Source organism: Zosterops lateralis, assembly GCF_965231275.1.
Source record: "Zosterops lateralis genome assembly, contig: SUPER_6_unloc_1, whole genome shotgun sequence".
Lineage (NCBI taxonomy): Eukaryota > Metazoa > Chordata > Aves > Passeriformes > Zosteropidae > Zosterops > Zosterops lateralis.
In genome coordinates this window covers 3,476,813-3,499,758 of record NW_028154616.1, presented here as the reverse complement: position 1 = coordinate 3,499,758, position 22,946 = coordinate 3,476,813, and the positions used below count along the sequence as shown (strand labels likewise).

At 40.1% G+C, this 22,946-nt stretch overlaps 1 protein-coding gene across 1 annotated transcript in view; it reads right to left on the bottom strand.

Moving 5' to 3' along the window:
- Positions 1-4,389: 4,389 nt before the first annotated feature.
- Positions 4,390-22,946, bottom strand: part of SPON1 (spondin 1) — a gene marked incomplete at its 5' end in the record, with an annotated part of 179,785 nt that continues 161,228 nt past the window's right edge. The window contains 9 exons of the mRNA XM_083885360.1: positions 4,390-7,995; positions 8,688-8,951; positions 10,221-10,385; positions 11,264-11,431; positions 12,485-12,655; positions 13,590-13,772; positions 14,208-14,283; positions 14,629-14,769; positions 15,680-15,881. Coding sequence (XP_083741486.1) covers positions 7,832-7,995; positions 8,688-8,951; positions 10,221-10,385; positions 11,264-11,431; positions 12,485-12,655; positions 13,590-13,772; positions 14,208-14,283; positions 14,629-14,769; positions 15,680-15,881 — 1,534 coding nt within the window. The 3' untranslated portion in view covers positions 4,390-7,831. The remainder of the gene's footprint in view (positions 7,996-8,687; positions 8,952-10,220; positions 10,386-11,263; positions 11,432-12,484; positions 12,656-13,589; positions 13,773-14,207; positions 14,284-14,628; positions 14,770-15,679; positions 15,882-22,946) is intronic.

Genomic DNA, 22,946 nt, shown 5'->3' with positions numbered 1-22,946 from the left:
GATAAACTGAAAAAAAAAGAAATATTACTGAGAAATATTTTAAAGGTATATTGAGTTGCCTGGCAATTATATTTTAGAGTTTAAACTCTAAAATAAGAAAATCAGCTTTTTAAAATTGTTCTTAAAACAAAAATGTCGGGAGTATTCTTTGAGCACTGTGTGTTGTAATCACCAGCGAAAGTTTGTCTCTTAATTAGCAGAGCAGTGTTTTTTACAAATTAGAATTAGTTTGTCAACAGTTTGGAATAATACAAGGACCCGTTGCTTTTATTGAAAATCGAAACTGATTTATTTTTTCCTGATTGACAAAAATAGAAAAAAAATTTAATAATTTATCTTTTTTCATAAAGAGCTTGAAATGTTCTGCTTTGTTAGGTGACTCATGCTGACGCCTTTTTCAAATCATGGCAAAATAGACAAGGCTCCTTTCTTTTTGGCTTGTAAGACCATTCTAATTTTAAAATGTACAATAGTGGAAATAAAGAGAAAACGCTGTTTTGAAATAGCTATCTCATGTGAAATTAAATAACAGATTCTTGACTTTTTTAATTTCAGCTGCAGCCAAGATGTTTCTAAATTAATGCTCCCATATGAAGTTTTCTGTAAGTTTTGTTTCACCTCCAAAAGCATTAATTTTCTCAAGTTTATTTTTTTCCTTCTCTGATTCAGAGCCACAAAACTTTCGGGGAACACTGAACAATTACCTGTGATAAGCCTGAAATCCCTGCTGAGACACAGCCCAGCCTTTGGGCCATCGTGGTTTGGTTCTAGCTGGGATGTTTTTGGTAAAATACATCCTAACATGTGCTGCAAGTCCCGCTAACAGGAGGGCAGGGCATTGATGCTGCCTGCATCACTTGGGAAATGGCTCTGGACGTGACTTGGATGAAATGAGTATTGCAGAATTTCTTGTTTTTGCGTTATTTACGATAAATGGCAAAGGTACTTAACCTTTTGTTAATGGTGTGGGGATCATTGAATGTGACACAGTAATTCTTCTTGGGTGGCTCTCCACAAAGATAATGCTTCCTACAGGCTTTTCAAGAAGAAGAAAAGAAAAACAAAACCAAAAAAACCCCCCAAACCCCAAAACAAAACAAAACAAAAAAACCCACAAATAAACCAAACCAAAACACCCCCCCCCCAAAAAAAAAAGAAAAAAAACAAAACACAACAACAAAAAAAACCCACAAAAAACCCCCAAACAAACAAACAAAAAAACAACAAAAAACCCCCTCAAAAACTTTCCAGACCTGTAAGTTCTGCTTTTATCTGAGCACAGAAGAGATTTTGTACAGGTAGAAGAACTGTGTGATGGAGCTGCTCCACTACACTCAAATTAAGCAGAAGGCTAGGGCTGGATTTCTGTGCACAGGCTGTAGAAAGTTGTTCAGCTTTCTCAGCAGTTCTAAACGGTCCCCATGTAAAAAATGTTCATCTTTATACAATATCAGGGAATAAAACAACGTCACCACAACCATAATAGGTGCTTTACTGTCTCAGGACAGGAAGCTTTTCCCGAGAAGAAATTAGCCACCAAAGTGACTTCTGAGTCCCAGTGGCCTGAAAATCCCATCTGTAATCCTAACCCTGACTTCAGCCAAGATGTTTTCCTCCTTTCCATCCCTGGGGAATCCTGGCTCCAGCCCTCAGCTCTGCTGGGTCACGAGAGCCATCACCCTGGGACAAAAACTCAGGGAGGCTCGTTCAAACCTCTTCTCCAGAAGTGTTTGAAATCCTGGGCCTCTTCTCTCCTTCTGCCTGGGCTGAAGGATTTCTGCTAATAAAGGTTGATAAAGCCACTTTATATATATATATATATATTTATTATTATTATTTTCCCTGTAGGGCAAGGTAAGGGATGCCTGGCTGGAAGAGCAGTGGGCAGAGAAAACCAGAGTGTCCCTGTAGCTCATTTCTCTTCCCCCCTTCCCAGCTGATTTGCACCCCCGAGCATCCCTGAGCCAATTGAGGAAGGCTGGGACAAGATTCCAGCCTCCCTGCCAGGTGACTGGCCTGGCTGCAGGGGTGATGATGTCCTTGGTGTTAGCAGGGAATGGGCATACAGGGAGAGAAAAATGCTTATTTAAGGTCGGAGAGTCCCTTCCCGCTCTGATACTCTGCACACAGGCTCGGTTGTTTATTTGGAGTTTATGTTTTGTTAGGGTTTTTTGTTGATTTTTTTGGTTTGGTTTTGTTTTTTAACCCACACACAGCTGTCTGTGTTGGCTTCCAGTGCCATCTAGTGGGATGTCGTTTTATTTCTCCAGTAAAGACATTTCAGATCTTTTTGTATGTGGATTACTCTCTGCACTCTTCATTCCTCCAGGAATGAACCACCTACAGATATTTATCCTCATTTCTGACATTTAAGGTGCATGTAAACTGGAAGCTGAAAAGTAGCAAGAAAAGTATAGAACTACATGTTTGCAAGTAGATTAATTGACAAAAGTTTATTTTTCTTCAGTGAAGATGTTTAAGTGGAAATATTTTGATTTTTTAAACAGTACAGCTGCTTTTTTGCTCTAGGAGCACTTTTTTTATACTTGTACACCTTGTTTTCTGTCAATCTTTTAATGCAACCACTACAAACCTATATTTTACCATTTATAACCTTTTATGCACTTTGAAATGATAACATAGGCCGTTTTCAAACTTTTTTACTTATAATCTGACTCCTTGCTTTCTAGACACTGCTTTGCTTCCCTGACTGCCCGAGTGGTCTTAAGGATACTGTAAGTAAAAAAGTTATTTTTTTACTCTTTTAACTTCTGGCTTATGTGGATAAAGAAGTATGTGATACCTCAAGGTTTACAGGAAGTGTGGGATCTGTTATATATGTTTTTATCAGCTGTTGGCCCAATTCCCTTGGCTCAAGGCTTATGAAGAAGTGTAAATCCTAACCCCATCCTAAGGGTTACTTGGGAGGTTACTTAAGGAGACTTAGTTGAAGTGCCACTGGCTACTCCTGTATATTCTCCTTCTGATATCACAATATTTTTGGTAGCATCAGTGGGAAGGAGAGCATTGCCTGGAAAGGTTCTGTGATAGAGCAGTTTTGGTTTTATATGCATGTACACTCTCTCTCTCTCTCTTTCAGATAAAAAAGTACTTTAGAAGCAGCTTGTTTGGGGTGCTTTTTGCACTTGGGCTATGGTGGGTGAGGGTTTAAGGCTCTTGGTCTTTCTTTGAAATGTTTCTAAAGTCTATAATTATAAAGAACTATCTCAAAATCCCCTGGCATAAAAAGGAAGCAGACTGTGAGTTATGACAGGCTTAATTTCTGCTCCCTGTGCAAACCTGGCACTTCCACAGAAAGGGAGTGCTCTGCTGCCTCAGTGCTTACCAAGTTTATTACTGATGGCAGAGGAACTGAGGCTGCTGAGGCCTTCAGGGAGGAAGAGGAGAATGCAAAGCTCCCAGCATGAACATTTTAGGTGCAGGAAGACCCCTGGCCAGGTGTGAAAAGTGTCATTGCCTGCTGAGCAGTCACTGTGCCCAGCAGTTGCGGCACAGACTGTTCTGTCTTTTGGAAAGCAGGGGAGGCAGAACCCAGCACCACTGAGCTCGATACGACTGCTTTGTTTTGCACAACACTACATGAACTGGCTGAAAAAATGGTTTAAAATGTTGCAATAAAAACATTAGATGGGTTTGCATGTGGAGCAAAGTGCCTTAAACACAGTAGTGAGAGGTTTAGGGTTTTAAGCATATTTCAGTCTCTACCTCCAGCTTCCCCTCAGCCTGGTTACGTCTCAGTTTTGGGATGGAGAGGTTTTGTGCACACACTTTTGCTTGGCTGCAAATGTTATAGACAACTGGATTCCTAGAGCAGCAGCTCTGCTGTGTGGCCTCCCTCTCCTCTGTGGTGTCTGGGTGATTATCAGTGGCACACTCATGTCCCAAAACAGTTTTCCAGTAGCACAAAAGACCAGTTGAAAGTTTCACAAAATCTCAGACTCTTTTGAGAGCTTATTTTTAACAATTTTTCCTTTCATGTATTGCCAAGCTTTAAAAAGTGTTCTTTTAAATAGTTTCTCTTTCATTAAAAACTGACAACGATGACAAAACCCACATGAGAGTAATGCACAAATACATTCTGTGATGTTCCTAAGTTACCCAGTAATTTCAAAAGAACAGCGATTTGACAAAGACCTTGATGCAAACAACTTCCAAGCAGAAAGAACGACTGGTCCTAGTAAAATCCACTCACTCCTGAAATCCTGTTACCTTGAACAGGAGTAAAATGTAAATAAGAACATAACTTGACTCATATTAATCAATGTTTTTTGATACAGAATCATATTAGTTGAACAGAATCTCATACAAGTGTAAAATTCATAGTAAAGATGTCTTTATTCCAAAATAATAACAATAATAATAATAATAATAATATAATGTGTTAGGCAGATAGCTACAAAACATCTACACAAGACTTTGGTAAGAAATGTTCATGGTAGCTTTTTCATCATTTCACAGCAAACAAAAACAACAAAGGAGATCTAAAAATGCAATCAAACAAAATTTTGTTTAACTCGTGTCACACAAACAGAGTCCTACTGTACATTTGTTAAGCCCCTAACTTTTCTTTTTCATTATGTGTAAAGATTCTATCATTTGTATATTAGAAAAAAAAAAAGGTATGCACAATGCTAAGATCTGGTAGTTGAGGTCTACAAAACTGATGTGACATCTGTGCTTTGAGTTCAGCAGGATTATTCAGGATATCAGAACAATAACAGTTCTTCTTTTTATTGACTGATAAACAGTGCCTATTACACTACTAGAAAGTTTACAGTAACAATGCAAGACTTCTACATATTGTATATCAGAGCTTTTTAATTATTTTTTTCTGAATAGAAAATCAACCTCTTTTTTCTTTGTTTGTTTTTGTTTGTGTTTATTTTTTTTAAATTTTTTTTTTACAAAATGTAACAAGCCTAAATGTTTCTCTTATATCAAGTTAGAAGAAAGACAAGTGATCTGTCAAATGCTTCAACATAAAAACAAGTGTGAAGGGCTGAACCTAAGCAGGAGTGGTCACATATTTCTGACCCAGTGCAATCACCTTGTCATTTCATCTATTAACAAGATGGGGAAAGAAGCGATTTGCAACATTCAGAACGTTAATGAACCCAAGAGAAATGACTGGAAATCACACTGAACAGCCTTCTAAGAGGGAGAGAAAAAAAAAGAAAAAGGATGTGGAGAATCAAATTAGTAAGAAGCACAGAGAAAGGAATGCCAGATTGCTTTAATGGACAATTTTGTGGGCATGTTCACAAAGGTGTCGTATGTTTTCCATGAGTGTGTTTGGACTATGTGGCCTTTGGCTAAGGGAGTATTCAGTAGACAAAACAGCTTGATGAATTGAACGAATGTGAAAACGAAAATAGTTGATTGCTGCAACAGGCACGGTTAGCAAGATAAGCATGGACAAGAGGTAAGGGTTGATGAGAGAAATCTGGTTCCTGAACATGGCAAACTTTTTCCATTCAGGAGAAACTTCTTCTGCTCCCTCTGCCCCAGGCTCAAAGATCCTTCAAAGCCTTTAAAAGCACTCTGCCACACATTTTATGGCCAAAAATTACTTTTCTGAGTCAACGGCCTCAGCTGGCACACCTTCTGCCAGCTCAGCCAGTGATGTGGCTCTGCCCTGGCCAGGCCCCTGTCACTGATCATTGTGGCCCTATTTGAAGTTTCTTCACCTAAAATATGCTCAGCTGGTCACTCCTCCATGGGTTTTTTTCCATTGAATTTTCTTTATTTTTGGTCATAAAAGTGAAATGTAAGGTCCTTAATGTGTTAGTGAGGGAGAGTCTTACTGCTATGCTATAATGGAAGTGCTGTAGAGACACAAACTGCAAAAACTTTTGAACAGGCACAAGGAGCCAAACTATCTGAATTAATGTTATTAAGTAAGCCAAGCTGCGCAAAAAGTAAAATGTTTGTTTTTAGCATTAAACCTTGTTGCATTATTTCTTTTTCTCCTGGTTTGGTTGGCTCTGGGTGTGCATCCATTTCATTTAGCAGCAGCAGGAGAGGGCTCACACTGCTGTTGGCTCCATTATTTCCCTGGCCTTTCCCTCATTCCAAATCTGCAGAAAGCAGTGAAATACCTTGAGAAGGGGGTGGGATGTGATGGCTGTGGGAGTCCTGAGCAGCCCTTGCAGTGTTCAGTGGAGAAATGCTGATGAACAGCCCCACAATTAATGCCACCAGCCCAACAAGCCTGTTCAGGTACAGAGTATCCCCAGGATGGTGGTGGTGGTGAGGAAGGTGAGCAGCTCAGAAGATTGTGGTGCACAGCAATATTTAAAACATCAGGGTAGTGACCAAGTGTTAAGGAAGTGAGCAAATTACTTAAGGCTGGTTTAGAGGCCATTAAAAAAAAAAAAATTCTCTCCATTCATTTCTCTCAAGCTTAAGAGTCAGCATCAACAATCTTTATTTTCAGTGCATTGTTCTTACTTCTGTGGGGATATAGGGGTGTGCTGCCTTGTCTGGACCTAAAGAAGACCTTGTCTTCTCCTCTTATTGTTAGATTATTACAGGAAAATATTGTATTCCAATAGCAAGTGGGGCCCAAGGGTCTCCATTATTATACCTGACTCAGGGTAGGGATGAAAGCTAAATTCTGCAGGAGATGGGGATAAAATAGCAATTAGAAGGAGGTATTTTCTAATCTCAGGCAGTTTTTTAATTCCTTAAGTAGTCAGGGAGGGCATTTAACCTGGCTAGGATATCCACAAATGAGTAATTCTCACAAATGTAGCAATTCTTAGATTGCCCTATACTCTGAGTAAAAAAGACATAAGTGACACTGCTGTAAATGTATTCTTGTGCCAATCTATAATCAGTTTTTCTGTCATTGTCATTGTTTCCTTTCAGAGGCTCATTTCAGTTTTAATGGATGCATGAGAGCCTGGCTCACCTTTTCTCTACCATTTTTGGATTTTTATAAACCTGTCACCCTGTTCACCTCTGAATAAGATCCTTTGGAAACTGAATCTGATTTTTTAGTGTCTCTCATGTGGAAGACATCCTGTGGCACAGCTGTTGCAACACTCTGGACCAGTTTGTACTGATTCTGTGTCCATTTTGAAAGGCAATGGATAGACCCAGCATGGACTGTACACATATTATGATATTTGCATGTTTTCTTTATGTGTTGTCCTGACTGTGATTGTGTGGTGGTCAGACATCACTATCGAACTGCAAAAATTTTTTTCCTTTTTAAGTTTTGAAGCAAAAAAGACCTTCTTGCATGGACCACAGCATTCATGTGAAGTGTTTAGGATTATTATTATTATATTAACAACTATCAGCTCAACCCAATAGTGTAAAAAGATAAACATGCACCTTTAATGTTATTGAACCAGCATTACTGAAATTACTCCTTGGCATAGTTGTGTAATGACAGAGGCACTGCTTTGGATTTTCAAATCAAATCTAGAGAGAAATCCTTTGTCATTTTAACTTAGTTTTGTCAATTTGCATGCATCCCATGTTTTCACAAGTGCTATTTCTATATGGCTATTCCATGTCCACGGATGCGTCTGTATTTTAATTAAGTAACTCACCATGACTTTACTATTTTTACGCATTAAGGGCTGGCTGGAGTACCAAAGACTTACTCTCAGCATTAATCCGTGAGGAAATATTTATAAAACATTTTTCTTGCACCAGCAAGACTAAAAAGCAAACCACACTGCAAAAATGAAAACTAATACACACTTTATGTTTTGTTGTTGTTGTTGTTCTAAAAAAACAAACCAAGGTTGACTTTCCATTTAGCTCAAGAGTGCATCACTTGGGACCTTGTGTTTTGTTAACAAGGATGGACATTACATGCTCTTAGCTCCTTTTTGTCCTTGCAGCTGGTAAACTGAGTGCTTTTGGACCTCTTCTTTACCATCATGTAGCGCTCCTGAATTCCACCTCCACAGAGGGTGGAACATTCTGTCCAAGAAGTCCATGGTTTCAGCCTACAAACTAAAAGAAATAAGTGATTTGGTTAAGTTTTTAGTAGTAGAAACCCTTCCTAGATATAATCAGGTTACATTTATTGAACACTGGAAAAAGTAAACAAGAAATTTAATATCTGAATTACAAAAGACAGATAAAATTATGAAATCATTAAATGTCAGACAAGCATGAGCCACAACTTAGCACTAATTCCTACCCAGTTGTTGATTTGAGGAATCAGTACTTGATGATTTTGTCCCCCATTGTAGAAGCAGTTTGAGCAGATCTATTGGGGCAGCCTGAGTCTAAACCGGACTACTGAGGTGGAAATTAGTTCAGTTTTGAAGTTCAGCATCGGATCCAGGAGCAAATATTTTGAACACTTGAAGCTAACTGGATGTAAAGATTACCACTCAGATCTGCAGAAACTGCAATCAGTCCTTTGCCAGGTGTGAAGTTTAAACTTTTCCACACTTTTGTGTGGAGCAGCTAAAATACTTTTAGTGCATGGACATGGACAGATGTGGGTGCCCTACCATTTCTCCATGGTGCCCTAAGCTTAGGCTGGGTGGTTTTGGTGATGGGCAAGCACTGAAAGTGACTGTGTTTTATTGCAGGGCTAAAACTTTCCCTTGATGGAAGTGCTGAAGGTGGAACTGCTCACAGACTCCTGCCATGCAGAAAAGCCGTGAACATGCTCAGAGTGGCTTCACACTCACCTGGGTATTGCTCACTATCTAAATTCTTCTTTGCCTGTTCACTTCTCCTTTTCTCCCGGGCCTCCTTCCAGCGCCTTTTCTCCATCCCTGCTCCCCTCAGGCACTTCCTCACTCTGCACTTTGTGCGCTGCACTGTCTCAGGGCAAGCTGCTCCCCCAAACTGGGGCTCAATTTTGATCATCCTCGTCCTGATCATGTGGCCCTTGCCACAGGAGGTGTTGCACTCAGACCACTGGGACCACTCCGTCAGCTCACAGTCAATGGCTGTAGGGGATAAAGGAACACAAAATAAAATGACACAAAACCCATCAGATCTAAACACAGGGACAAAAAACACTCAGGTGTGCCTGATGGATCTTTACGCCCCAACTACATGAGCCTCCAGCCTCCTCAGCAATTGTTTGGAGGCTGCATGTCAAAATTTTCTGAGTCCATTTCTAGTAGAAGTGTTTATTTGACACACTCTTCCATTTCTTCTTCAAGAGTGGTGCTGGCAGATCACTAAAATTACAAAGAACATATAAATAATTCTCCTGTGCCTTCCTCAATTTTCCCACCCATCTGTCTGTTTTGTAATGAAAAGCTGTTGAAAATTGAGTTATATTTAAAACGAATTTGCTACCTCTGAGATCTGAGCCTTGCTTTGCTGGCAGTGTTATGCAATAAGTCATACTCACTAATACCATTATATCTTAAAAGTTTTCATCTTTCAGCACTGCTTAACACTTACAACCCCAGTGAATAATAATCAAAATGGCATTTCACATTATTTGGGGAAAGCTGAATGAGCAATTACAGTGTAAAACCCTTTTTAACCAATACTTTCCATGAAAAATAATGTCATTTGTGATAAAACCTCATAAACCAGCTGGCAACAAGATGCTAAAAGCAATCATATCTCATTAATCCAGCAGTGCCTTGGGCTATCACACTTCATAAAGACCAAAAAGCAACTGGAAATCTGCTCTACCCAAGGAGTGGGGGGTTTTAATGGAGTGAAAAATAAAGGTAAAAAATATCTCTGCAGCTGCCTCCACAACAGCCAGTGGCAGGTTGCAAAGTGATACCATTCAGAGGTGTATCAAAGGTGGAGAAAGCCTCTTTTGTGCTCTTTCTGAGCTAAAAGAATCACAGGTGATTTCAATTTCCTTTCTTTCTTTCTTTCTTGGCACATGGTCTGCATTTGAGTGATCAACAATGGTTTATAATTCTGACTTATTTCCTACTGGGGAGCTCTAGTGTGTTCAACATGCAGAGCTGTATTCCCACAGAAATGCTGAGAATTATCATGGGATGAAGTAGGGCAAAGCTGAATTTAAGACATGGTCATATTTCAGCTCACAGTTGCTGAAAGTGTAAAATAATAATAATAATAATAATAATAATAATAATAATAATAATAATGTTTAAACAATGCACAATTGATACCCCCGCCTATCTAAGAAGTGATGCTCAGAAGTGGTGATAGAGGTTTGAACCACAGATTTTGACCCATAATTAGCCTCCTCTTCCCAGGGAATTTCCCAAGCTTACGGCATTCTGGCAGCATGCATTTCTCTGCTTGTTCCAGCTCCTCGTTGCAGTCTCCCAGCTCAGCAGCAGATTTCAGCATCCTCTGCCTGGTTCTCATACCCTTCCCACAGGTCACACTGCAGTCACTCCACTCAGACCAGGGAGAGAGCAGGCAGGGGATGGTATCTGGGAGGAAATAAAAAGGTAATGAACTCTTCCTATTAAGGATTTCTTATTTTAAATAAATTATGAATAATATATATTTATTTCAAAATAAATAAATTATTTTGAAAATAATACAGGTGGAAAATATCATCAGCCAATTATACTTTCTTTTCACAAGCTGAATGGTGCTGCTGAAGAAGCTCAGAAAACTTTGTACTAAATTGAAAGGCTTGCTCGATTTAAATATCTTTGCTATCTTTTGCTGTATCTAAGTCACAGCTGCTGGCTCTCAGTGCATCTGGGGAATAAATAGTTTAAGGAGCTATTTTTCCATCATAACTCCTGTAAAAATAGAAAAAGAAAAGGTTGTTGCAATGAACAGAGCAGGAAGTCAACTTGATTTAGTCTAAAAAGTGAAACTTCCATATTTAATCTACTAAAAAATATTTTTAAAATTTGAAAATTTAACCTTTCCTAGGAAATTAATAGTGAGAATAAGGGTGTGGCTGCACAAAAAAACCCCTCAATTTCTGAAATTTCATGGGTTAAAAGGGAGGGACACTGTTTTATTTGTCTTATTCTAGTCTTTGAATAATTTAACCTGATGGTTAAATACACCTCATATTGCATAACTTAGAGTCTGAGTGTCACTTGCGGATACACACACACCCCTGTGTGGGTCATTCAGCAGCAGTATACCACTGAACATTTTTTATTAATGCTCTCCTCTGGATAGTGAATGTGCTTAGTGAAATCCCTTAGATTATTCTCCTGGTTTTAAGGAGGACAAGGAAAAGCAGCATGGCTGCTGGTTTAGCTGTGCTCTCTGTGTGCTGGGGCAGTGTGTCAGGAATGATGTTTCTTTTTAGGGCAGGGGAGAGGAGCTCTGGGACACTCACGGCACTCTGGCATCATGCATTTCTCTGCCTCAGTGGTCTCTGCCTTGCACATGGAGCCATCAGCAGGGGTCATCTTGATCATCCTGTGCCGCCTCTTCATCCCCGTGCCACAGCTGGCACTGCACTCGTCCCACTCACCCCACTCAGTGACCAGGCAGCTGCTGGGAGCTGTGCAAAGGGCACAGAGGAAAGTGTTCATGGGAATCACAGGGTCAGATGGATTGGGAGGGATACCCCAGGGGCCATTAGGTCCAGCTCCTGGCCCCGCAAGGGTCAGGGTCACCCCCAAGAGTCACACCATGTCCCTGAGAGTGTTGTCCAAAGGCTTCTTGAACTCAGGCAGGCTTGGTACTGTCACCACTGCCCTGGGGACCTTGTTTCAGTGCCCAAGTTTTTTCTGATATCCCACCTAAACCTCCCCTGACTCAGCTTCAGGACATTCCCTTGAGTCCTGTCACTGTTACTGGAGAGCAGAGACCAGTACCTGCCCCTGCACTGTCCCTCACCAGGAATTTGTAACTGCACTGAGGTCTGACCTCAGTCTCCTCTTCTCCAGGCTGAGCAGACCCAGTGCCCTCAGCCATTCTTCACACAGCTTCCTCTGAAGGCCCTTCACCCTCCTTGTGGCTTCCTTTGGACACTCTCTAATGGCTTAATAATATTTATTTTATATTGTGGTGTCCAAAACTGCCCCAACACTCGAGGTGAGGCTCCCCAGCTCAGAGCAGAGCAGGACAATCCCTCCTTTGCCTGGCTGTCTATGCTGGGCCTGGTGCTCCCCAGGACAGGGATGTTCCTCCTGGCTCCAGGGCACTGCTGACTCATATTCAGCTTGCCAAGTACCCCTAGGTCCCTTTCCCTGGCACTGCTCTCCAGCCTCTCCTTCCTCAGTCTGTCTGTACATCCAGGGTTACCCCATCCCAGGTGCAGAACCTGGCATTTTCCCTTGTTGAACTTCATGTGGTTGGTGATTGCCAATCAGTTCTTTAATCTGTTGAGGTCTTTCTGCATGGCCTCCCTTCTTTTGAGGGATGCAGCAGGATCATCTGGGTATTTGCTTAGTATCTCTTGCAACCTTGCATCCAAGTCATTTATTAAGGTATTGAAGAGCACAGGGCCTAAGATGGAGCACTGTGGGATCCCAGCAAGACTCATACAGAAAATGGTTTGGGCAATGCTCCTGCTATTGGCTGGACTTCACGAAACTGAATGAAAACTTACAGCATTCCTCATTTACAATGCACTTCTCAGTCTCCTCAGTAGGCACCTTGCACATGGAGCCATCCTCAGGGAACTGTTTCACGTATCTCTCCCTGGATCTGGTGCCCATCCCACAGGAGACGCTGCAGGGGGACCAGGTAATCCAGTCAGACATCATGCAGGTGGAGCCATCTGAAATACAGAGAGTGTTTGAAAAGCTGCGGAAAGAACTTCACAACCAATACTAGTTGTTAGAGCAGTATGTATTTATTGACGTCAAGATGCATGGGGAATAATCTACCAGGGAACTTGCCTTTTTTATTATTCTTTGAGGTCTTACATATGCATGACATTCTGTGGTCTTCTTTTGTACATCTTAATTCCCTGACCCCTCTTATCTGTGCTTAGTATGGTAATTACTCTATGCTTTTATGGGCATGTTCAGTCCTTAGTGGTGGTGATTTTCAGGCTGTGGTAGTGGTCTTCTGACGTTCACTTTTTCACCTTTATCACTCCCATGTGTGCTTTGGCCTTCTTGGCACGTTTTTAAGGGAACATAGCATCTTAGAGTTTGTGTTCTTTTTTTTTTATTTGCACTCTTAGCCTTGTTATTCTGCTGTTTAGGCTAGTTCTTTTAAGTTTTTTTCTGAGTATACTGAAGGTTTTTCATACTCGTGGTGCTCAAATATATGTGAAAGGGTAACAGACACAGCATTCAGTGTTTATTAAATGTCTTCTAAAATGCAATTTCATATATTCTAAAGTACTACTTGAAATACTTTTAAACATACAGTGTATGTTCTTAAATCTACTATAAAATATCAACTAGAATTTTTTCAAATCTATGTCTTAGTGCTCAGCTGTGGGCACTGATGGAGCTGCTGCCCACTCCTGTGCAGCATCCCTTTCATGCTGCTTTTCACTCTCCTGCACTGCACCTTTCCCTCCTCTCCTTTATATTACATGCCCTGGCACAGCAGAATTCCCCACAGGCAGCTTCCATTCATGTTCTCCAGCAATTTTCTCTTGGCCGCAGCTCAAGCCATTCTACATCCTTGAGAACTTTGAAGGAGAAGGAAACTCTACAAGGTGTTCTCCTCCTCCTCCACCTCCCATCCCTGGTTACCTTCATCGCTGCAGCCTGGACCCATGCAGGGCTGAAAGTCTTGGGTGTCTGGGCAGGGCACACTGAGGTCCAGCTGAGCTTTCAGCATCCTCTGCCTCATCCTCTTGCCCTTTTCACAGGTAGAGGAGCTGCAGGCCGACCACGGGGACCAGTTGGAGTATATGCAAGTCTCAGGGGTATCGTCTGAAAAGTGAGGAAAGGCACTGAGTGTTAAAAATGGTCTTCCATTTCCTTCCCTTTTCTTGGCTGATGATCAGTTTAGATTCCAATAGAACACATTATTTCCTTCTTCATTCTATCCTCTCCATTTTAGCCCAGAAGAAAAAAAGAATTGCAAATTGCCAACTTTATTAAATATATATATATATATATTTGAACCCCCAAAGTCTTTTCTCTTTTATTGCCTGTATTGTTATTATCATCTCCTAGGTATTTCTTTCCTGTACAAGGGAAGGCTAATAGAAGAGACCAGAAGAGATGAAAACCTAAATCACCGTTTGACACTGAGTGGAATTTTTGCTCTTAAGTCAGTTTTGTACCTTTTCTGCAAATGACAGCAGGGAATGGAACAAAAAAATTATAAATTCTTAGTAATGCACAAACTCATTTCAAACATACCTTCTTCTTTTTCCTCTGGTGCCAGGTCTGCCACAATATCATCTATGTTATCAGGAACGATATTGCACTGCTCCCCCTGCAAAAAAAAAAAAAAAAATTGTGAACACAGAAGAGAGGAAACTCATCCATGAAGGGTTAAACCAGTACATTGTGAGGCACTACTGTGTCTGTAGCACCTCCTTCTCTTCAAATTCCTAGGCATGCATAAAGAAAATCCCCAAATAAGTAGATGCAGTAATTGCCAGAATTAGGAGAACTAAGACCTCAAGACAGTTTAAATTTTTTTTTCTACCATTATCTTTGCTGAGAGTAGATTAAGGAGAGTAGGTTTGGAGGGAAGGGGGAGAAAGAATTCATTAGGTATTTTGGCTTATGACATGGCTTTTTGCTTGCTTGAGAGTTTTACTTATATATATTCTACCTTTCGTGCGATTCTCTCAATGACAACTCTGGCCACCAGCTTGATAGAGCCTCCTTCTGGATCATAAAATGGGCTTTGAGGATGATCTAAGCTTGTCAGAGGTCTGATCTTCTCCTGAGGCATTGTAGGTTTGTTAGGAGACTGCAATCAAATAGAAAAAAAAAATGTTATAAAAGAAATACAATAGTTGATAATACAATTAATCTGCAGAAATTAAAAGTTTTCTGAAATGCAAAATTCCAAAGTGAGGTGAACTTGGTACATTCATACTTCCTGGTATGGGGATTTCTTGTTTTGTTTTGGTGAGGTTATTTTTTTGTTTGTTTTGGTTTTGTTGTTGTTCCTTTTGTTCTTTCCTTTGTTGTAAGAAATAGATGAAGTTTCCTGTGCCAGACAGAACAGTTGGCATTGGATAGAAACAGCCCCAAACTGGAGTTGATGCAGCTGCTGATGGTAGCACTGCTTTGGTCGGTCAAAAGGGGATTGCCACTCAAAGGCTTGGCTGTGACCAAAGCCCTCTGTTTATTCAGTAGATAAATTGGTGACTGACCAGAAATGAGAAATTCTTTATTGAGCTGCCACCAAGCCCTGGAAAAGATTGCCCAGAGTGGATGCAGAGCCTTCCTTACTGGGGATATTTAAGAAATGTACAGAATCCTTTAATCCTCTCTAGGATGACCCTGCTCAAACAGGGAGATTGGAAGCTGTGCTTCCTTCCAGACTTACCCACCCTGGTCATAATCCCCCAGATGAATGTCATATTATCCTGCCACTGCTAATGCTGAAGGAACTCGGGCAAAACAACCCACAGTCAAGTGTAGTTATCATCTGCTTAAACGATTTTATTTTTTTTTTAATTTGAAAAAAAAAAAATTTAGCAGAGTAAAAAGTATAAAGGCATGGACAGCATCACCATGGATCAAACCGCTTCCTACTTCAACTGCTCTTAGGCGATTTTTCTTTTTCTTTTTTTAATATTTGACCATTTTATTCAAACAAAACTGATTATTTTATTTTGAATATTTGAAGAAATTCCAGAGAGTGCCTGCACCTCATAGGTGACGCCGCTGTCGGTGCCGGCATCCCAGGGGATTAAATCCTGCACGACTTTCTGCACCCAGCCGCATTCCTTGGTGCAGAGGTCCTCGGCAGAGAGCCCCACGTTCCAGTCGGGGCTGGGGCCCAGCATGGTCAGGAAGGACATCAGGTGCCGGTGGCGATCCACGGAAAACTCGGCAGAGGGAGCAGCTCTCCTGCAAATCCGGGGGAAGAGGGTTAATCACTGAGCCAGGTCTGCTGCTGGAGAGAATTTGGTACCCAAAGCTTCAGCATCACCCAGGGAGTTCTGTGCTTTGATAGACGCAAGAGATATAGAAATGTAGAGCTGCAGCTTTGTGCTTATGCATTGGTGGGATAATAATTAAAAACAATTATTATTATTATCCAAATTAGTGGGATAATAAAAAAAATCTGTCGTAAGACTTGCAAAAATTTTGCTTGAGAATTTTATTATATTAATATACATAAAATATGTGTGTATTTAAATTATAAATATATTTAAATTATAAGCATATCAGTGTTGAAACCCTGTTAAGGAACACTTCAGTGTGAGATTCACTCTGCCTCCAAGACTTTGGATGTGTTAAATATCAATAAACTTGAGCCTGCCATAGTTTTCCAATTCAGAGCACTTTGACAAAAATCACCTGTGTTCTGCTCTTTTGTTAGGGCACATAGATAATGTTATAGCCATTTTACTGTATTTCATCCTGTAACAAGTTAAGACACAAATGTGAAAATTCATGGAGGGCAAATGGAGGCTTGTTCTTCTCTTTCCCCCACTCCTGTGCAGACTTTTTCCAAATGCAAATCCCAAATTTGACAAATCCTTGTAAGGAGTATGGATAGAAACTTGAACAACAGTTGTTTAATGTTGCCCAACATCCCAAATCCAGAGTCCTTCCTGAGTTGCTGTAAATGAGTGGAAATGCACTGATACGCATTAGTTGAATAATAATAATAATAAGTCATCTGTCAAAACACTTGCAAAAATTGTGCTTATGTATTAGTGGGATAATAATAATAATAATAAATCTGTAAAAATACTTAAAAAGATTTAGGGCTAAAATAGCAGAGAAACACCTTTATTTGCTGAGTTACCTTTTTACCCTCCGCCCCCAAAGCTAATAGCACCAGAAGTTCTTGGAAGTGCTGCTGCACAGAACCCATAGATGGAGTTTTAATGCTGATGTAAGTGAGGGAGGAGTGCCCCCTGCCAGCCCTGCAGGGCTCAGCCAAGGCTTGGGGAAATCGCTGCCAGCAGCTGTGTGAACACCCCTGTCCATCCTGCCTTGGCTGGGCATTCCCTGGGGAAGGAATCTGCTGAATCACCCCGGGCTCTGCCACGCTGGCAGCTGCTGCCACAATTCCTGTGCAAAGGGCAGCAAAACCAGCCCTGGCTGGAGGCTCCTGTTGGCAGACTAGGAGCTGGAAATTCCTTCATGGCATTTTTCTCGTAAGCAGCAGCAAATGCAGAATTATTTTAAAATGTTATTTTGGTGATTTTGAACTAAATTCCAGCCTGATGTCAACAGAAGTGTTCTTCAGCTACAGAACTTGGGTTAACAGAGTCAGGCCAAGGTTTTGTTGGTTGTTTTTTTCGTTTCAATTTTATGGCAGAATTCAGAGCATCTAAAGACCACATTTATTTTAAATGCAGGACGTTTTTACAGTCTGATTTGTCCTTCTTATTTTAGTTAGGTAACCAATAACAATGCCCATGCATTCATAATAGCGCACAGACACTGTTCTACTGTAGTCAGGAGGAGTTTATTATTCCTATAAATGCTTATAAAAAATTGATATTTATTTGTGTAGGGTTTTTTTTCTGGCTCAAAGCACTCTCAGTACATTAAGAAAGCCAGAACAGCTCAAAGACAATGATTTTTTTTAGTAGTTATCACCAAGTTTCAAAAGGAAGATATTTAATAGCTAACGTGTTTAGTTCCCCTTTAAGAGACAAGTTGAGAATTTGCTAATGTGTAAAATGTTCTTGCCACTTCTGTTCCAGGGCCTTTAGAAGTTGTTTCTTACTGTGTAAATTATCTCACATTGAATTAAAGACTCTGAGTAGAAGAGTTGCTAAGTATTTGATGTCATTAATCCTGCCTTTCCCAGAAAGAAATGCAAATGACTTTTTTTTTCTTCATTAGACGTAGAAGTCTGATTTCAGCTTGTCTAATGCAAAGTCATAAAATAATGAATGGAGGTATCACTTCCCTCAGTGAGTGCAGTATCCTGATATATTTGTTAAGCACAGAGCCGTGATTAGTCTTAAAAAGCCTATTAACTGACTTCAAGCAGCTAAAAGATTTACTGCATTATAAGGGTGTCTACAAATTCCCTATAGGAATTCTATATTTCAAACAGGGTAAGCAATGCACTGTGAAAGAAACAGAGAGATGTGTGTTTGTGTAGCTGATCTTTAGATGGAGAATATGTCGAACATGGACATGGCAGAGCATAATATTCATCATGATATTAATACAAATAAAAATATGCGTGTATTTAAATTATATCTGAACTTAAATTAAAATCATATCAGTGTTGAAACCCTGTTAAGGAACACTTCAGTGTGAGATTCACTCTGCCTCCAAGACTTTGGATGTGTTAAATATCAATAAACTTGAGCCTGCCATAGTTTTCCAATTCAGAGCACTGACAAAAATCACCTGTGTTCTGCTCTTTTGTTAGGGCACATAGATAATGTTATAGCCATTTTACTGTATTTCATCCTGTAACAAGTTAAGACACAAATGTGAAAATTCATGGAGGGCAAATGGAGGCTTGTTCTTCTCTTTCCCCCACTCCTGTGCAGACTTTTTCCAAATGCAAATCCCAAATTTGACAAATCCTTGTAAGGAGTATGGATAGAAACTTGAACAACAGTTGTTTAATGTTGCCCAACATCCCAAATCCAGAGTCCTTCCTGAGTTGTTGTAATAGGTGGGAAATGGACTGATCCAAGGCACCATCCATAACTTCTACCCAGGTGTGGGGATAGGCACAGACCAGGCTAATACAAGAAAAAACAAACTCTGGGGGCTTCTGTTAGCTTTTTTAAAATCTGACAAATTCCAGCTGTTTCCAGGATGCACAGGAATGACAGACTTATGAAGCTGGCAGGAACCTAAATCCTTCCTGCATCCCTCAGGAACACATCTGGCTCAAATGCCCTAAGACTGCACAGTGGATCGCCGTGAAGGAAACCAGCACAAAATGTGTTCAGTACACCCTAAGCCAATTTTTTTTTTTTTTTTTTCATTTTTTGTACTGTCAACACTTTGGATAAAATAGGAATTTGGATCATCTTTTTTTCTCTTTCAAAATTTCAGAAAGTGTTCTTCTGCAACAGGTTGAGCATGTCTGGTAAAGCCCACAGGAAAGCCTGAGGTGTACATAACTTGTGAAGAGACAAATCTGTCCCTTTTCCTCCTCCTGCACAAACAAATACCTAAAACCAGTGACAAATGAGAGTTACAGAGCAAATCTTGACCATTAGGTAAGAGCCCCATGGGGCAGGGGGATCCTGATTTCCTTGGCTGAAGCAGAGAGTCCTTTTCCCCCGTGAGTCTGAGCAGCCTGCTGGCAATTCCTGCCACACAGCACAGAGTAAGGCAAGTACCAGGCAGCATCCTAAAGGTTTCCCATTTTCTTTATTTCTATCCAATTTTATTTTTCTTAGCAGGATTAGGATCTCCATCTATAGGGATGCCATATTCTCAGCAGTGTAGGAAAATGATTTCTTTTTTTCCTTCCTCATTTTTGTGTGTTTGTGTTTTGAGGTGTTTTGGGCTGTGGGTTTTTATTGGTTTGGTTTTTTTGGGTGGTGTGTGTTTTAGTTGTTGGTTTGTTGTTTGTTATATTTTTTTTTCTTCCCTTTAAAGGCTGAAATAGCACAAACATGATTTTGCTTCACAGGTTTTCTCCCTCAGTGACAACCTAGCTGCTATCACTGCGGAGGGTGGGAGTTAAGGAGGTCTTTGACAAACCAGCAGAAAACTCAGCTTACTGCAAGACACATTTTTGAGTGCTGAATCAATATTGTTGTGTTCTGCTGAGGTCCATGAGAAAGGTAAGGAGGTGGTGTAGAGTCGCTGAATAAAAATAGCAAAAAACCCCAAAAAACTTGGCAGAATAAAACTTTATGGTTACTTGTGGTTTAATATTTGATCAGCAAAGTAAAATAAGTGATTAGCAAATAAAAAGAAGAAGCAAAAAGGCAGCCTGAGCATATACTTTTTTTTTTTTTTTTTTTTTTTTTTTTTGAGGGGAGGGCAGGTAATAAGACCATTTATATTTGAAATTAAATTCTAATTCGGGCAGTACTGTAGATTTATTCAGGGGGAAAAAATTCTGATCTATACCACGGACATGGAGAGTATGATTGTCAGAAATAGCTTACACCTCTCCATATTTTTTCACAGAGTTATGTTAAGGTATAACCACCCTAACCCCACTCTTAGAGTCTGGATCCTGGGTTTATTTGAGTGTACCAGGACCTGATCTCACCTGTGCCCAGGATGATGCAGTAGCCTTTTCAAATAGGAAAAAAAACCCCAGGAAGCACAGAAACTCTTCTAAGTCTGATGCCTGTCAGAGGCAGAGAGTTGAAAACACTGTGGGCCACATTGCCATTGCTTTCATCTCAGTGGTCCTGGTGATGGGAAAACAATTTTTTTTTTTTTTTTTTTTTTTTTAATTAAGAGCTTAGTTGATTACATGACCACGAAAACTGAATATTTTCAGAAATACTGAAAATTTTCCTTCTACCTCTAGTGAACAAAAGCAGTATCCTTATTTTTTATAGACTTGCACTGCATCACATCTATGATTTCCAGGATGAGCATTCCTATTTACTCATATTTGGAACCTTTTGCTGTTGGTACAAATAACAGTGTGAACATGGAAACACACTACACATCCTTGAACTTCCTACCAGCAGCACTTACACAGCATCTCCTTTACTGAATACACTTTAAAGTCAGAACATCCTGAAAAGTGAAGCAACATCAAGGAAAAGAGAGGAAGAGAATTAAGATGTGAAATTTAATGGAAAATACTCTTAGAAGCCTGCAATGAACAGAACAAATTTGATGGCATATTTAGGTGATGTATTACTGAGAAAACCATTTATGAATTGATGGAAATTACTATCACTGCATAGACAGCAAAGTTTTATGCACAAGGATCAACATCTGGCCATAAATCCAGAATTTCAGGTTGCACAGAAGGAGGGGGAGACTCTTTAGTTCTGAATAAATGCAGGGCAGGTAAGCACTTTAGCTAATGAGTAATTTAAACATGTGTGTGTCCCAAAAAGGCCAGGGGAAGGAAAGCCACACTAACACGAGCACCAAATCAATGAGATTTGATTGACATCCATATGAAAAGCTGAAAAGCACATTAATGTCAAACTGTTGGTTTCTCTAAGCTCCAAAAGAGAGGAGGGAACAGTAGGAGTTTGGCTATTTTATTTTACAAGGAAAGAATTAAGAAATACAGAAATATATATTATATATCTCTGACACATTTAACATTTGGACTAGGAAACCCCCCACATAACAACCTCTGTGTGTTCAACTTTTAAAATGAGAATGTTGCTACAACCAGTTAAAAGGGGTGGGTACGGTATTGCATATTGAATTAGGGGATTATGTCATTACCACTGGCACTTAAACCACTGATCAGAACAAATGCTGCCCTAAAATATCATTAATCTGAGTGTTTTTAGAGAGCATAACAAAAGGAAGGGACTTTGTGCATGTGTTTCAGGCATTTTCATATTGTCCTCTAAGCATCCCTGGATTGCTGCTGGAGATAATAATGATATATTTATTCACCAACACATCAGCTATTTGATTTAATGCCTTCATTCATCAATGGGCATACCTTAAAGATGTGATTAAAAAATGTGAGCAGGTTTCCTACACTTCAAAAACCCCTCAGGTATCTTGAGTTAGGACTGCAGCTTCTGAAACTGCAGATTTTTTTGTGTGTCCCTTGCAGTTTGACACAAACAAGGTCTGGTTATGGTGCTGGCAATATTTACTCCTGCTTAGAAGAGCTTTGTGCCCCTTCTTGGATTATTTTCCCTGCATTTACAAATCAAACCATGCTTCAGGAGCCACTGGATAGATTCAGGAAATTTCTCTTCATTTTGCAAGAGCTTTGGGGCTGCAGATTGTCTGCCTGGAGTAATTACAGCTGTATTTACAAAGGGAATCCCAGGGGGTGTTGTGGGAGCATTGTTGCTTTGAGTTTTCTGTCTCCTTTTTCACTTAGCTGGTCTGCAGACCCTGCTTGGCCTGAGGAGGAGCAGAGGCAGAGCAGCTCTCCATCCAGCCCAGCATGGGAACCATCCCAGCCTGAGGTCTGACCCTCTCCTTCCCACTAATGGTATCAGATAAACAGCATAGATCTATTTATGATCTGCTCATCAATCAGCTCTGATTTGCTACCAATTTAACTTATTCTGAGTGCTGGGTTACAGCAAATATCTCCTTTTAAAAATATTTAAAAGATACCATGAGGCTACTGATTGGAATACCTAAAAAATGGGGATGCTCCTTCAAAACTCTTTAAAAAATTTTAAAAAGTAATACTGTCCTGTCTCTCAAAACCACTTAATTTGCAAATATCCTGAGATGGGAATTGCATTTTGCATTTCCCCAGTTCCAGTGTAACCTCTGAAGATGCCCAGCACCTTAATTAAGACAATACCCATTCCAGTTCATCCAGCATCCCTCTCCATCCAGCCTGCACATGCCTTTTGGTGTCTGGAGATGGAAATTAGAGCAAATGTTTAATTATCACTTCATTAATAACTAAATGCAAAAAGGACAACAATTAGCAGGTTGAAATGTTGCAAATAAAGTTGAACTGGCAAATCATCCCAGTTGCTCAGTGAGCACTTACACAAGAATAAGGAGGCAGGATTGGTGAGCACACATGTAATTGCACGGAAATGATGCTGAAGTGATCACTCACCACATTGTAAAGGGAAATTATTTTGGCTCAAGGAAAGACAGCATATGGTTGGGAAATAATCATAAAACTGTAACTACCAATGGGAGGAACATGTAGAGAGAGAGGGGAAAAAAAAAAAAAAAGGGATGAGATGTTCGCAGAAAGGCATGAAGAAGTTTGATTTAACTGGATGGCCATTAATTTCCATGAACAATGAGTATGAAGTTATTGTGAGGATTGTTCTTAGTTAATTCTTTTCTGTATTTTAATACTCAACTTTTTTTCTTGCC